This window comes from Manis pentadactyla, chromosome 7 (genome assembly GCF_030020395.1).
Source record: "Manis pentadactyla isolate mManPen7 chromosome 7, mManPen7.hap1, whole genome shotgun sequence".
Lineage (NCBI taxonomy): Eukaryota > Metazoa > Chordata > Mammalia > Pholidota > Manidae > Manis > Manis pentadactyla.
This window is the reverse complement of record NC_080025.1, coordinates 74,720,374-74,736,771: the sequence shown is the minus strand read 5'-3', so window position 1 is coordinate 74,736,771 and position 16,398 is coordinate 74,720,374. Positions and strand designations below refer to the sequence as shown.

The following is a 16,398-nucleotide window of genomic DNA, read 5'->3' as shown; positions in this document are numbered from 1 at the left end:
AAGAAATATCGCTCCGCATCATCTCTATACTGCCTACCCTCCCTATTTTGTAGACTATCCTATGTGGATCAGAATTGCCATTTATTTTCTTGGGCAATTTGGAGGTCATTCTAGCTCTGTCCCCATGAAGAAAGGAAATGGAAAATTTCCTAAATAGGAGGCTATTCTCCACAAATGATACTATGTCATAAATTTGCCAGATTTTCCTGTTACTTCAAAGATAGGGTTAGAGATTCAACTACTATATCAAGAATTGTTTCATAAAATAGTTCCCTGGTTGGACAAAACTTTGTGCGCAATTATAAGAGAAGAATGTGTTTGATCATTTAATGAAGGTAGGAACTATATACTGCATATAATACCTGGTGTATGAAAGCACCTAATTAAAATTTGTTAGACCACTGCTCAGTAAAGGAGGGGGTCGGGGGTGGGCGGAGGGTAAAAGGGGAGGAACACGCACAAGGCATACCTCTCAGAGATATTTTGGGTACAGTATTAAGGACTGATTCTTCAAATGGCAAACACAAAGACTTGTGTTAGACAAAACTAATTGTACCAGTGTGTTCTTCTAAGTATATATTTAAGCAAAATAAATGGCAACTCTTTCAAATAAACCATGCAGAATTTAATGTGTTTGTTTTGTGAATTCTTCACAATAAGCTGCCCACTGTACCTACTGGCAACATTGATTAAAGGCATTTTTGCCAAAAAGATTTTTTTCTTATTTTTATTTTCATAACTGATGGCATCTAAAATTAAGCATGTCATAAAAGTAACAAGTGAGATAATAATCCCAAATTCACTATAGACAAAATTTTGTTATGGCAAATTATATATATATATTTTTTTAAATTCAAAGCAGTCCCAGTTACCTTATTCCCAGCATGATGCTTGAAATGTAATACCCACAACTAAATGGGAGTGACTCAGTTACTCCGCTTTCCAACTTTCAATGATTTACTAGCAGGTTGGCTTGCAATAGAAGACTTCTAAGTAACTTGAGAAACCCAGATCCTCAGATTTCATCAAATTTTGAAACCAATAAATAACACTATTTCAACAGGGTCAGATAAGACAATAGAAATTAAATAAATGGAGTACATATATACTTCAAGTGATACATGCACTTGGTTTCCCAATAAGGCTTAGGGAAAAAGCAGGCAAACTGGAAAAATTTGAAAGATCACTTTTATCTAGGTCAAAGGTTGTCACCAATATTATTTAAATTATGAAATCAGTCATTATATTGTACTTAATAAATTCTGTTTTACTGAAACTAAAACATGTCTTGGAATCTAGTTATAGGAAGACTGACCATATGAATTTTAGGATTTACAGTTCTGAAGCAATGCCACATTGCTCTAGGAACCCAAACTCATGTAACAGTGTTGACTCAGGCTGAACATGGTGTCTGGCAAACAGTTAGGGCTTAATGACTATTTAATGATGAATGGGTGGATGAATGGGAAATTGGATGAACATGAAGAAAAAGCATCATAACAAACTTATTGAGAGAGTTTTAAAAATCAAGACACACAGAGAGACAGACAGAATGAGCACAATCTGTATAAAGACTTACTTATTCCATGCTTGTCTAAGGTTTTTAGAGCTGTACAGGGTAAAGCGTTCTGAAATAAAAAAGGGAAATAATAAACAATCTTTGTTTCAAATGTATATATTGCAAGTATGTTAAAAAAAAACTCAACTTTAAAAAAGACAGTGTTTGATTTAGCCATAGTTACAGTAGCCATAGTAGGTCCCCTTTCGATTGAGCAGCTACAGAGTAAAACAGGAAGATCTTAACATTTTAAACAATGAAGCATTGTTTTCTTTTGTCTAAGGTGATTTCTTTCATTATCTGGTTTCCTAGCAATTATTTCTTAACTAAGTTTTAATTGGGTCAAAAAAAGAAATGCAAGCTCCAAACCTCCAAACTGTAAGTAGATTTACAAAAGAACATTGACCCATTAGTCAAGGAAGACCTGCTGTTTTCTCTATGAAGACATCTCTGACCAAATATAGTAACACTGGATCCTTTCTTGCACCATATGGTGTTCATACATGCTCAAAGCCAAAATACCAATGTTCTATAATGTATATTTACATTTATATTATGTTTAATCACTGAATAATCTTCATTATATTTTAAAATTAAAACATATTTGTTTTACCAAGTTAAAAAAGTGACATAGAATAGATGTTAATCTCCTCTCCTGCTCCCCATTTTCACTCCTGATGATATGCTATCGTTGATGGCTTGCTATTTTCCCACATATTTATGTTTATAAATACAAGTCCATTCATATATACCATTTAAAATTTTTAAATAGGTTGTACAGTAAACATTCTCTGAAGTTTCTTTAGGTATTTAATAATATATAACAGATAGTCCTTCAAATCAAGAAAATAGATGTAGTTATCTTAAAACTGTATAATATTCCATAGGCCAGAACTATGTAAGTTATTTGACCATTTGACTACTGATAAACATATAGGTTATTTTAGTTCCTTTTTCCTTCAAAACAATGCTTCAGTAAATATCCTTGCACATCTAACTTTATATACTGATCCTTTTGTTTCTGTTGGATAGATTCCCCAAAATAAAATTGCTTGGAAAATAGTATGCACATTTTATATTTTAATAGACACTGACAAATTATTTTTCATTTTCCTTACAGCAATAAAAAATAATGTCTCCTTTATATTATGCATCCCTGGGATGCAAAGATGGTTTAACATATGCAAATCAATATATGTGAATACCACATTGATAGAATGAAAGTTAAAAATCACATAATCATCTCAATAGATGCAGAAAAAACATTTGACAAAATTCAGCATCGATTTATGATAAAAATCCTCAACAAACTGGGTATAGAAGGATTATACCTAAACACAGAAAAGGCCATATGACAAGCCCACAGCTAAAATAATACTCAGTGGTGAAAGATAGAAAGCTTTTCCTCTAAGATTAAGAGCAAGAGAAGGGTGTCCACTCTTACCATTCCTATTCAACATAGTACTTGGAAGTCTGAGCCAGAGAAATCAGGCAAAAAAAGAAAAAAGAAGAAAGAAAGAGAGAAGAAAAGAAGTAAAAGGCATCTGAGTTGGAAAGGAAAAAGTGAAATTGTCTCTGTTTGCAGATGCCATTTTATAAAAAGAAAACCTCAAAAAACATATTCAGTAAAGTTGCAATATAAAAAAAAATATAAAAATCATTTGCATTTCTAAATCTTAACAATGAATTATATGAAAAAGAAATAAAGAAAAAAATCTCATTTACAATAGCATCAAAACAATAAAATACTTAGGAATGAATTTAACCAAACAGGTGAAAGATCTGTACACTGAAAACTGTAAGACACTGATGAAAGAAACTGAAGACACAAATAAATGGCAAGATATTCCATGTTCATGATTGGAAGAATTAATATTGATAAAATGTTCATACTATCCAAGTTATCTATCTACAGATTCAGGGCAATTCCTATCAAGATTCCAATGGCATTTTTTTTTTTCAGAAATAGAAAAAAATCTCATAATTTATATGGATCCATACAAATATAGTTAAAGCAATCTTAAGAAAGAAGAGCAAAGCTGGAGAACAAAACAAACACTTCCTGATTTTCAACTACATTACAATGTTATAGTAATCAAACAGTATGGTACTGGCATAACAACATACATGAAGATTAATGGAAAAGAATCAAGAGCCCAGAAACAAGCTCATGCATATATGGTCAACTAATATTGGATAAGGGAGCCAAAAGATTCAGTGGAGAAAAGACAATCTTCAATAAATGGTGCTGGGAAAACTGGATATGTACATGCAAAAGAATGAAGCCGAACCCCTATCTTACACCACAAAGAAAAATTAACTCATAAAGGATTAAACGTTTAAATGTAAGACCTGAAACCACAGAAGAAAACATAGGGAAACAGCTCTTTGACATTGGTCTTGCCCATGATATTTATGGATATGACACCCAAAGCAGAAGCAACAAAAGCAAAAATAAACAAATGAGAATACACCAATCTAAAAAAAAAGCTTCTGCATAGCAAAAGTAACTATCAATAAAATGAAAAGACAACCTCCAGAATGGGAGAAAATATTTGCAAACCACATATCTCATAAGAAGTTAATAACCAAAATATATAAGGAATTCATGTAACTCAATAGCAAAAAAAACCCTCAGGTAATTCAATTAAAAAACAGGCAAAGGACCTCAAAAGACATTTTTCCAAGGAAGATATTTAAATGGCCACCAAGTACATGAAAAGGTTTTTAACATCACTCATCATCAGGGAAATGCAAGTCAAAGCCACAATGAGATATCACCTCACACCTGTATGGCTATTATCAAAAAGACAAAAGATAACAAATGCTGACAATGATGTGGAGAAAAAGAAAACCTGTGCACTGTTGAAGGGAATGTAAATTGGTGCAGCTGCTATGGAAAACAGTTTGGAGGTATCTCCAAATATTAAAAAAAGAAATACCATATGATCTAGCAATTACACTTCTGGGTATGTATCCAAAGGAAATGAAATCACCATCTTGAAGAGATTTCTGCACCCCTATGTTCCTTGCAGCATTATTGACAATAGCCAAGATACGGAAATAACCTAAGTAAGTATCCATAGGGGTGGGTGAATGGATAAAGAAAAGGTGATACACACACACACACACACACACACACACACACACACACACACACACACACAGAGGAATATTATTCAGCCATAAAAAGAAGTAAATCCTGCCATTTGCAACAGCATGGACAGACCATGAGGGCAAGGTGGAGTAAGTGAAATAAGTCAGACAGAGAAAGACAGACACTGTATGATCTCATGGCTGCTAGGTGGGTGGGGAAATGGATGAAAGTAGTCAAAGGGTACAAACGTCCAGTTATGAGTAAGTTCTGGGGATGTAACGTAAAGTATGGTTATAGTTAACAATACTGCATTGTATATTTGAAAGTTGCTAATAGATTTTAAAACTCACCATTATATAATCATTTTATAGTACGTACATATATAAAATCACTATGTTGTACACTTTAAATTTACACAATATGTCAATTACAGTTGACCTCGGATAATGTGGAAGTCAGGGGTGCTGACTCCCACCCAGTTGAAAATTCACATATAACTTCTGACTACTCCAAAACTTAATTACTAATAGTTTACTTTTGACTAGAAGCCTTACTGATAAAAACACTCAACACATATTTTGTATGTTATGTGTATTACATACTATATTCTTACCATAAAGTAAGCTAGAGATGGCAAATGTTTTTAAGTTGTCAAAAACCTCCAAAAATGATTCCAATATATTTACTGAAAAAAATCTGTGTATAAGCAGACCTGTGCAGTTCAAACCCATGTTGTTCAAGGGTCAGCTGTGAATCTCAATGAAGCTGGTAGTGGAGAAGACAGTGTTCCAGCAAAATAAAACAAGGAGATATGGTGGAGAGAAACCAATGTGAGAGGGACACTTTAGTTAAGGTGATGTGGGAAGGCAAATTTCAAACAGAACAGCCAACTAACTAAATTAAGTTCCCAATGGAAATCTGGTCAGGGTTTCATTAAAATAAATATTTACCTGAAAAGGATGATATAAAAATCTTTGTACATAACAATACAGTATGTCTTTCCATTTAGACAGGATTTGGGTATACATTCTCCAGTAAAATTAAGTAGTTCCTTTTCCATATTGATCTTGTTTCTTTTTCATAATTTAATATTTAATAGGCTTAATTTTGCTTAATATTGGTTGGTGTATTTTGTCAGTGTTGTTTTTAATTAAGAGCTTTAAAGGAGAGAATTAAAATGACTTATATTGCTTTTTAATGATATGTTTTATGTATAAGAATATCATTAGATAAGAACAAAAAAGAATCAAAGAGCACACTCAGCTTGCTATCTCTAAACACAGAGATTATTCAAAAGGAATGACAGAAATATTGTGCAATGATTCGTTCATTCAACTACTATTTACTGAGCAACCACTGTGTGCTGCGTATATTTCCTGGGGCTAAAGATACAGGAGGCAACCATACATAAAACCTTCCTGCCTGCAGGGAGCTAGCATTTCAGGAAGGAATGTGCAAGGCTGGAATGAGTGGTAGGATGGATGGAGAGATGGAAAGCACAGGGGCAGAAGACCTGCTCACACAAAACCTTTGTGAACATTAAGAGGAAATATGGCCAAGAATATTGTACTATCTTTAGTGACAGACAGTAACTACACTCATCAAGGTGAGCAGTTAGTAAGGTACATAATTGCAAAATCACTGTTGTACATCTGAAACCAATACAACACTTTATATCAACTATATTTCAATTAAAAAATAAAGAAAGACATGATCTAGACTTCTTCAAAGGATCACTCTGGCTTCTACCAGAGAACCCACTACCAGAAACAGGTTGGAAGCAGGGAGACCAATAATTAAAGGTTATTCCAACTTTCCTGGAGAGAGAGGATATGACTTGGGCTATGGTAACAAAATGAATGTAGTGAGAAGGAGTTAGTCTGACACTTTTTAAAAGATAGAGCCAGTAAGATTTATTTATGAAGAACTGGATACAGGGTACAACAAAAAGATTGGAGTTAGGGTGACTATTAATAGAGTCCTTACTGATCTCCAATTTCTAGGTTTCAAAGACTTGAAATTTCATATTCAACTCAAATATCACCCTGAGAACACACTAATCTTTCCATGATGATCAAGTAAGTATTTAAAGTTTTCATGGAGTTTCAGAGTCATCATTCAAGCAGGAGTGATTGTTAAAATGTCCAGGACACAGGCACTGCCAATCAGTACAGAAATCAGCCATTAGAATGGTGCACATTCACTGAAGAGCAGGCTAGCTGCAAATAATCAGTGTTCCAAAGGTTGAGGCAAAAGTGTTCACTGACAATTACATGTTCATTTGTTTGAAAAGAGTGTCTAATGTTTGAGTTTATTCTCTCTTAGACTGCATTGTTTGATATGTGATATAATTCAGGCTGTTGGTGTGGAGCAGAAATTTAAAGGCATATTCTAGGTTTGAGGATTAACTGACAAAGAAAGGAGAAATGGGAAGAAGAACAGTTCTTTATGAAAGGACTTTGTTCTCCCAGTTGACACAGGTGCTACCTGCCTACAGCTACCTCTATTGCCATGAAAAGGCAGAAGAATTTGGTCCAGTCCAGAATTACCCAGACAACCCCCAAGAGAGGGCCTGGGGAGATAGATTTAACCAATCTTCCTAAAAAAGAATTCAAAATAAAGGTCATAACCATGCTGATGGACCTGCAGAGAAATATGCAAGAGCTAAAGGATCATGTTGGGAGGGAGAATACACAAATAAAACATTCTCTGGAAGGACTTAAGAGCAGACAGGATGAGGTACAAGAGGCCGTTAATGAAATAGAAATCAGAGAACAGAAACACGGAGAAGCTGAGGCAGAGAGAGAGAAAAGGATCTCTAGGAATGAAAGAATATTAAGAGAACTGTGTGACTAATGTAAATGGAACAATATTCACATTATAGGAGTACCAGAAGAAGAAGAAGAAGAGAGAAAAGGGGATAGAAAGTATCTTTGAAGAAATAATTGCTCAAAACTTCCCCAAACTGGGGGAGGAAATAGTCTCTCAGACTATGGAAGCCCACAGATCTCACAACACAAGGGACCAAAAGATGACAACACCAAGACATATAATAATTAAAATGGCTAAGATGAAGGACAAGGGCAGAGTATTAAAGGCAGCCAGAGAGAGAAAAAAGGTCACCTACAAAGGAAAACACATCAGGCTATCATCAGACTTCTCAACAGAAACCTTACAGGCCAGAAGAGAATGGCATGATATATTTAATGCAATGAAACAGAAGGGCCTTGAACCAAGAATACTGTATCCAGCACGATTATCATTTAAATATGAAGAAGGGGTTAAACAATTCCCAGACAAGCAAAAGTTGAGGGAATTTGCCTCCCATGAACCACCTCTACAGGATATTTTAAAGGGAATGCTCTATATGGAAGCACTCCTAAGGCTAAATAGATGTCACCAGAGAAAATGAAAACACAGCAAAGAAAGCAGACCAACAAAATACTAACTAAAGGCAAAAAAACAAATCAACAACTCACAAAAGCAGTCAAAGGAAACACAAAAGAGTACAGAACAAAACACCTAACAGATAAAGAATGGAGGAGGAGGAATAAGAAGGGAGAGAAATAAAGAATCATCAAACTGTATTTATAATAGCTTAATAAGAGAGTTAAGTTAGACGGTTAGATAGTAAAGAAGCTACCCTTGAAACTTTGATAACCACGAATCTAAAGCCTGCAATGGCAATAAATACATATCTTTCAATAATCACCCTAAATGTAAATGGACTGAATGCACTAATCAAAAGACACAGAGAAATAGAATGCACAAAAAAGCAAGACCCATCTACATGCTGCTTACAAGAGACTCACCTCAAAGCCAGAGACTTACACAGACTAAAAGTCAAGGGATGGAAAAAGATATTTCATGCAAACAATAGGGAGAAAAAAGCAGGTGTTGCAGTACTAGTATCAGACAAAATAGATTTCAAAACAAAGAAAGTAACAAGAGATAAAGAAGGTCATTACATAATGATAAAGGGGTCAGTTCAAAAAGAGGATATAACCATTATAAATATATATGCACCCAATACAGGAGCACCAACACATGTGAAACAAATACTAAGAGAATTAAAGGAGGAAATAGAATGCAATGCATTCGTTCTAGGAGACTTCAACACACCACTCACTCCAATGGACAGATCCACCAGACAGAAAATAAGTAAGGACACAGAGGAACTGAACAACATACTAGAACGAATGGACATAATAGACATATACAGAACTCTACACCCAAAAGCAGCAGGATACACATTCTTCTCAAGTGCACATGGAACATTTTCCAGAATAAACCACATACTAGGCCACAAAAAGAGCCTCAGTAAATTTAAAAAGATTGAAATTCTACCAGAAAACTTCTCAGACCACAAAGGCATAAAGCTAGAAATAAATTGTACAAAGAAAACAAAAAGACTCACAAACACATGGAGGCTTAACAACATGCTCCTAAATAATCAATGGATCAATGACCAAATTAAACAGAGATCAAGCAATAAATGGAGACTAATGACAACAACAACACAAAGTTCCAACTTCTGTGGGATGCAGCAAAGGCAGTTCTAAGAGGAAAGTATATAGCAATCCAGGCCTATTAAAAGAAGGAAGAACAATCCCAAATGAATAGTCTAAAGTCACAATTATTGAAACTGGAAAAAGAAGAACAAATGGGGCCCAAAGTCAGCAGAAGGAGGGACATAATAAAGATCAGAGAAGAAATAAATAAAATTGATAACAATAAAATAATAGAAAAAATCAATGAAACCAAGAGCTGGCTCTTTGAGAAAATAAACAAAATAGATAAGCCTCTAGCCAGACTTGTTAAGAGTAAAAGAGAATCTACACACATCAACAGAATCAGAAATGAGAATGGAAAAATCATGGCTGACCCCACAGAAATACAAAAAATTATTAGAGAATATTATGAGAATCTATATGCTAACAAGGTGGAAAACTTAGAAGAAATGGACAACTTCCTAGAAAATACAACCTTCCAAGACTGACCAAGGAAGAAACAGAAAATCTAAACAGACCAATTATCAGCAAATAAATTGATTCGGTAATCAAAAAACTACCCAAGAAGAAAATGCTTGGTCCAGATGGATTCACTGCTGAATTTTATCAGACATATAGAGAAGACATAGTAGCCATTCTCCTTAAAGCTTTCCAAAAAATGGAAGAGGAGGAAACACTTCCAAACTCATTCTACGAAGCCAGCATCACTCTAATACCAAAACCAGGCAAGGACCCCACAAAAAAAAGAAAATTTCAGACCAATATCCCTGATGAACATAGATGCAAAAATACTCAACAAGATATTAGCAAACCAAATTCACAAATACATCAAGAGGATCATACACCATGATCGAGTGGGATTCATCTCAGGGATGCAAGGATGGTACAACATTCGAAAATCCATCAACATCACCCACCACATCAACAAAAAGAAGGACAAAGACCACATGATCATTTCCATAGATGCTGAAAAAGCATTTGACAACATTCAACATCCATTCATGATAAAAACTCTCAACAAAACGGGTATAGAGGGCAAGTACCTCAAAATAATAAAGGCCATATATGACAAACCCACAGCCAATATCATACTTAACAGGGAGAAGCTGAAAGCTTTTCCTCTAAGATCATGAATAAGACAGGGTTGCCCACTGTCCCCACTGTTATTCAACATAGTACTGGAGGTGCTGGCCCTGGCAAGGAGACAAAACAAAGAAATACAATGCATCCAGATTGGTAAAGAAGTCAAACTGTCACTATTTGCAGATCACATGATATTGTACATAAAAAACCCTAAAGACTCCATTCCAAAACTACTAGCACTAATATCTGAATTCAGCAAAGTTGCAGGATACAAAATTAATACACAGAAATCTGTTGCTTTGCTTTCCTAGACACTAATGATGAAATAGCAGAAAGAAAAATCAGGAAAACAATTCCATTCACAATTGTATCTAAAAAGAATAAAATACCTAGGAATAAATGTAAACAAGGGAGGGAAAGACCTATACCCTCAAAACTACATGACACTCTTAGGAGAAATTAAAGAGGACACTAACAAATGGAAACTCATCCCATGTTCTTGGCTAGGAAGAATTAATATTGCCATCCTGCCTAAAGCAATCTACAGATTCCATGCAATGTCATCAAAATACCAACAACATTCTTCAACAAACTGGAACAAATAGTTTTAAAATTCATATGGAACCACAAAAGACCACAAATAGCCAAAGCAATTCTGAGAAGGAAGAATAAAGTGGGGGGGATCTCACTACCCAATTTCAAGGTCTACTACAAAGCCACAGTAATCAAGACAATTTGGTATTGGCACAAGAACAGACCCACAGACCAGTAGAACAGAATACAGAGTCCAGATATTAACCCAAACATATATGGTCAATTAATATACGATAAAGGAGCCATGGACATACAATGGGGAAATGACAGCCTCTTCAACAGCTGGTGTTGGCAAAACTGGACAGCTACATGTAAGAGAATGAAACTGGATCATTGCCTAACACTACACACAAAACTAAATTTGAAATGGATCAAAGACCTGAATGTAAGTCATGAAACCATAAAACTCTTAGAAAAGAAACATAGGCAAAAATCTCTTGGACATAAACATGAGTAACTTCTTCATGAACATACCTCCCTGGGCAAGGGAAACAAAAGCAAAAATGAACAAGTGAGACTACATCAAACTGAAAAGCTTCTGTACAGCAAAGGACACCACCAATAGAACAAAAAGGCATCCTACAGTATGGGAGAGTATATTCACAAATGACAGATCCGATAAAAGGTTGACATCCAAAATATATAAAGAGCTCACACACCTCAACAAACAAAAAGCAAATAATCCAATCAGAAAATGGTCAGAGGAGCTGAACAGATAGTTCTCCAAAGAAGAAATTCAGATGGCCAACAGACACATGAAAAGATGCTCCACATCATTAGTCATCAGAGAAATGCAAATTAAAACCACAATGAGATATCGCCTCACACCAGTAAGGATCGCCATCGTCCAAAAGACAAACAACAACAAATGTTGGCAAGGATGTGGAGAAAGGGGAATCCTCCTACACTGCTGGTGGGAATGTAAATTAGTTCAACCATTGTGGAAAGCAGTATGGAGGTTCCTCAAAAAAACTCAAAATAGAAATTCCATTTGACCCAGGAATTCCACTCCTAGGAATTGACCCTAAGAATGCAGCAGCCCAGTTTGAAAAAGACATATGCACCCCTATGTTTTTCCCAGCACTCTTCACAATAGCAAAGAAATGGAAACAACCTAAGTGTCCATCAGTAGATGAATGGATAAAGATGTGGTACACATACACAATGGAATATTACTCAGTCAAAAGAAGTAAACAAATCCTACCATTTGCAACAACATGGATGGAACTAGAGGGTATTATGCTTAGTGAAATAAGCCAGGAGGAGAAAGACAAGTATCAAATGATTTCACTTATCTTTGAATTATAAGAACAAAGCAAAAATTGAAGGAGCAAAACAGCAGAAAACTCACAGAACCTAAGAATGGACTAACAGTTACGAAAGGGAAAGAGGAACTGGGGAGGATGGGTGGGAAGGGAGAGTAAGGGGCGGGAGGACTGTACAACACAGAAAAGACAAATAGTGATTCTACAACTTCTTACTATGCTGATGGACAGTGACTGTAATGGGGCATGTGGGGGGAACTTGGTGATGGGGGGAGGCTAGTAACATAATGTTCCTCATGTAATTGTAGATTAAGGATACCAAAAAAAAAGCAAGATATATTTTTTAAATTAATTACATCAAATGTCCTTGTAAAACAAATTTGATCTCCTTAACTTTGTACTCTCCACAAAGCAATTTTAATAATTCACTATGATTTCAGGAGGAAGAAGAATTTCCATTACAGATAAAGTTAATACAATCTTGCATTTACAAGTAAATTATTATTCCTAGCAATTAATGACTGCACATAAATATTAGTTCTAAGAATTGCCTCTATTTAGAGCCTGACAAGATATGCTAATAGATTTTTTTTCAGAAATACAGTATGTCAGTTTTAGCAGTACATAAAAGAACTAAAATTGATAGTGAAACATGCCATATGAAAGTAGAAAATATCAGAAACAATGATGCTTTCCTACATTTTCCTTCCCTACCTACTCACATAAACTCCTAATTCTTTTAGCAAATGTCACATGGGCACCTACCTTTGTGCCAGGAAAGTGAGTAAGTCCTGGTTACAGTTCAGTGGCTCAGAAATGTAAACAGAGAATTACAAATACAGGGTGAAAGGTGCTACGATGTGGGTGTGGACATGGTCCCTTGGGGGGCCTGGAGGCACCGTGACTAACTGCAACTGTTTCCTTTCCAAGTGAAGACAAGATAAACTCAAGTATCTAAAACTACCTCTAGCAACACACAGATGATCTTTTGCATCCTATGTCTCTCAGCTCTTATCTGCCAAAGGACATTATTTCAAATGGAGCTAGTACTAACATTTTCTGTAATGAGCATGCATTACATTTATAAGTAGACTAAAAAATTATATTTTAAAAAATGACTTCCTACATGGATAAAAGTAACATTTCATGATTTCTCATGAATGTTTTTTCATGACATTTCATGGCAACATAATGAGCCATGTAAGTTCTGAAAACAGAAAGTACTTAAATTTGTGTCCCAAATCAATAAGAGGTACATTGAATAAAGTTGATAATTCAATTGCTTATGAATACTTTTGTTAGATTACTCGAGTATTTGCACAGGAGTGTTTTACACTGTTCTCCTTCAACTGCGTGTACTCTGTCACTACTTTAATGTCAGCTTTCTCTTTCCAATTATGTTAAAACTGGAAGTTTAGAATGTCATGATTGAAAGCATTGACTAACTAGAGCAGAACTGAGGAGTGCAATTAATTTAAACCTGCAGGCTGATTTTCACCTTCTCTTCTTTTTGCAGGGACACTGCACACAGCACAGGATGATCACACACAGCAGGAGACCAGGGAGGAGGGCTTATAGAGAAGAAGGAACCACTTGCTATGCAAGGTAATGGAGGTGGAGGGACAGAAGGCTGGAAACCTTTCTCCTCAAACTGCCATGCTTATGTACTGCAAATCATTGAAATTCCACAGGAAAACAACTGGAGAATAGGGCTGTATTCTAAAATTTCCCAGCTTGAAAGCGCTGAACGTGTGATGGCCTGAGACACTGCAAAAGCAGACTTGAACTCACATGCAGATAAAACGTAGATTGGAATTTATTCACTTGCTTATAGGTGTGTACTGTATACTCCAAATAGTAATTTATATTATTATTTTCCCCATTTCCTTCTCACTAACCTTTTCTGGGTAAGATACTGCTGTTTTTAACCTCAATAACAGGAAAATATATGAGTAAATCATTAAATCAACTAACCAATTAAAAGCTCCAAGTATGTTCAAAGGGCTTGAAAGGCAAAGTAGGATTTGTAAACTAATGGTTTTCTTTTTCCTTTTTTCGGTGGGGATGGTGGTGAGATGGTGGAGGGAGAAGGGGTGGCAATAAAGATGAGATCATAAAATGTCTCAAACTTTAGTGTATCTTTTGCAAATGGATTTAATATCATACAATGTTTAATCCCATCCAATATCATGGGTTAAGTATTTCTAAGTAAATATAAAAATGAGCATTTTCAAACTGCCCTAGGAAATGTGAGACATACTTCATAATTAACTTCTCTAGCCCACATTTTCAACTACTCACAATTTAAATTCTTTGAGAATATTTTGCATTTTAATAAATGAATTTGCTCTTTTAAGCAGAGAGCTGTGGCCCTCCTATCATCTGGCAGAGGTACTGAGCCTGAGCCTTTCTCAGGGCTGCTTCAGCACCGGAGAGGCTCCAGATCTTTACAAGGGTGAAGCATAAACACAGTTATGCATCACGCTAGTGACATTTCAAATAATCACACTAATTACTCGTTTATGTAACCAAAAATATCCTTAAATCCTTTAGGATAGAAGGATTGAGTATTCATTTATTTCCCTTTTCACTCTATGACTATTTACTGTGTGTCTGCCATTTGCCAAGCACTGTGCTAAGCACTGTGGATATAACAGGGCACAAAATATTCAAGGTCATAAATAGCCTACAAAAAATCATGGGAACCAATACTAAGAGATGATTAATAGAAAAAAACTATACTTACAAGTATTCACAAGAATCTTTACGCAAACTTTACTTCCTCTTATTTATTAGGAAAACCAACCTGGCAGTGAACATTTCAGTTGACAGTCTGATCAAGATACAGAAAAGCTGGATTTAAACCATCTATAGTCCTTAGAACAGAAGTAAAGCAGAATTCAGGTACAGTAGATGGGCATTTACTCCAAGTAGAGAGGGCTAACATTGTTCCAAAATGTGGGGATTTTAGATATCGCAGCTCCAGAAAAGTATAGCTATCCAAACAGACATTTTAGAAATAATACATATGTTTGTACAACTGCAATTTGCAGCTTTAAAACACCTGATATACCCAAAACATGTAGTGTCTGAGATTTGATACAGCTCCAGTGTTAACAGTGAGAGGCTTTGATGGGATATAATAATGCTGAACAGAATAGTGCTGCCCTGTCACTGTGACCCAGACGAGTGACCTTAAAATGCGGGATAGTCATCCTCAGTCCTGAAAACAGGAGATTGCTAGCTTTCCCTGGCCGCAGACAATCATCTTTCAATTACCACTGGTGCACACTTTTAAAGGAGTAATCTTTAAACAACTTCTAGACACAGATGTTCTACTCTATTCATAAAACAATTTACTTGTGATTCCTTTTGGTTTTTCTTACATCAAAATGTGGGCTTGTCAAAACCATGCAAAGACACCACAAAGAAAGAAAATTACACACCAATAGCTCTGATGAACACAGATGCAAAAATACTCAAAATAATACTAAAAATTGAATTAAAAAATATATCAGAGGATTAAAGATGGCAGCATGAGAGGTGAGACAGAGGCTTTCTCCTAAAACCACATATAATATGAAAATATAATTAATGCAACTAATCCTGAAAGAGCAACAGGAAATAGGACTGCGCCAAACTGCATACACTGGAGAAAAGAATAAACCTCATGGAAAAGGGTAACATACCAAAGCCAGGGCCTGGTGGGACCAAAACCCTTCCTCCACCCCAGCTCACTGGTGGAAGAGAAACAGAGCGGGGAGAGAGTGGAGGCCTGGGACTGCTGACTACCTAACTCCAGAGATCTGCTCTGGGAGCACAAACCTACATTTCATGGTGCTTTCATGGTACTCTCATGATTAGGGGGTTGGAAAGCTAATACAGACAGAATACCTGGAGAGACTGAGATGCCAGCCACTTGTGGAAAGCAGGGATCCATATCCGGCTGCTCTGAGACAAATGAAAGGCAGGCAGTCTGAGAGACTTCCTAACAGCAAGAGGGCTGCTAAAGGGGCAATGATTGCACAGAACTTACTGCTCAGGAGAAAGGACAGGTAGACAAAATTGTCTGGATGCACTTTGCTCAGCAGGTTGGGAACTTACACGATCTTCAGGCACTCCAACTCCCTGGCTGGTTACACAGCTCCAAGGACACCCTCCATGATAAGCAGCCTACTGTGTTTCTTCCGGCCAGCTCCACCTGACTCGCAAACCAGCAAACCCTGTCCTGGCATTGGACAAGCCAGAGGGAAGCCTGGTCTACAGCAACTACAAATGCAAAGCACAGAG

At 36.0% G+C, this 16,398-nt stretch overlaps 1 protein-coding gene across 5 annotated transcripts in view; it reads right to left on the bottom strand.

The window, feature by feature from the left end:
* Nucleotides 1–16,398, bottom strand: part of CDK14 (cyclin dependent kinase 14) — a 701,998-nt gene that overhangs the window by 137,681 nt on the left and 547,919 nt on the right. For all 5 annotated transcript variants that reach the window (XM_057504492.1, XM_036911780.2, XM_036911782.2 and 2 more), the window contains one exon: nt 1,580–1,628. In XM_057504492.1, coding sequence (XP_057360475.1) covers nt 1,580–1,628 — 49 coding nt within the window. The remainder of the gene's footprint in view (nt 1–1,579; nt 1,629–16,398) is intronic.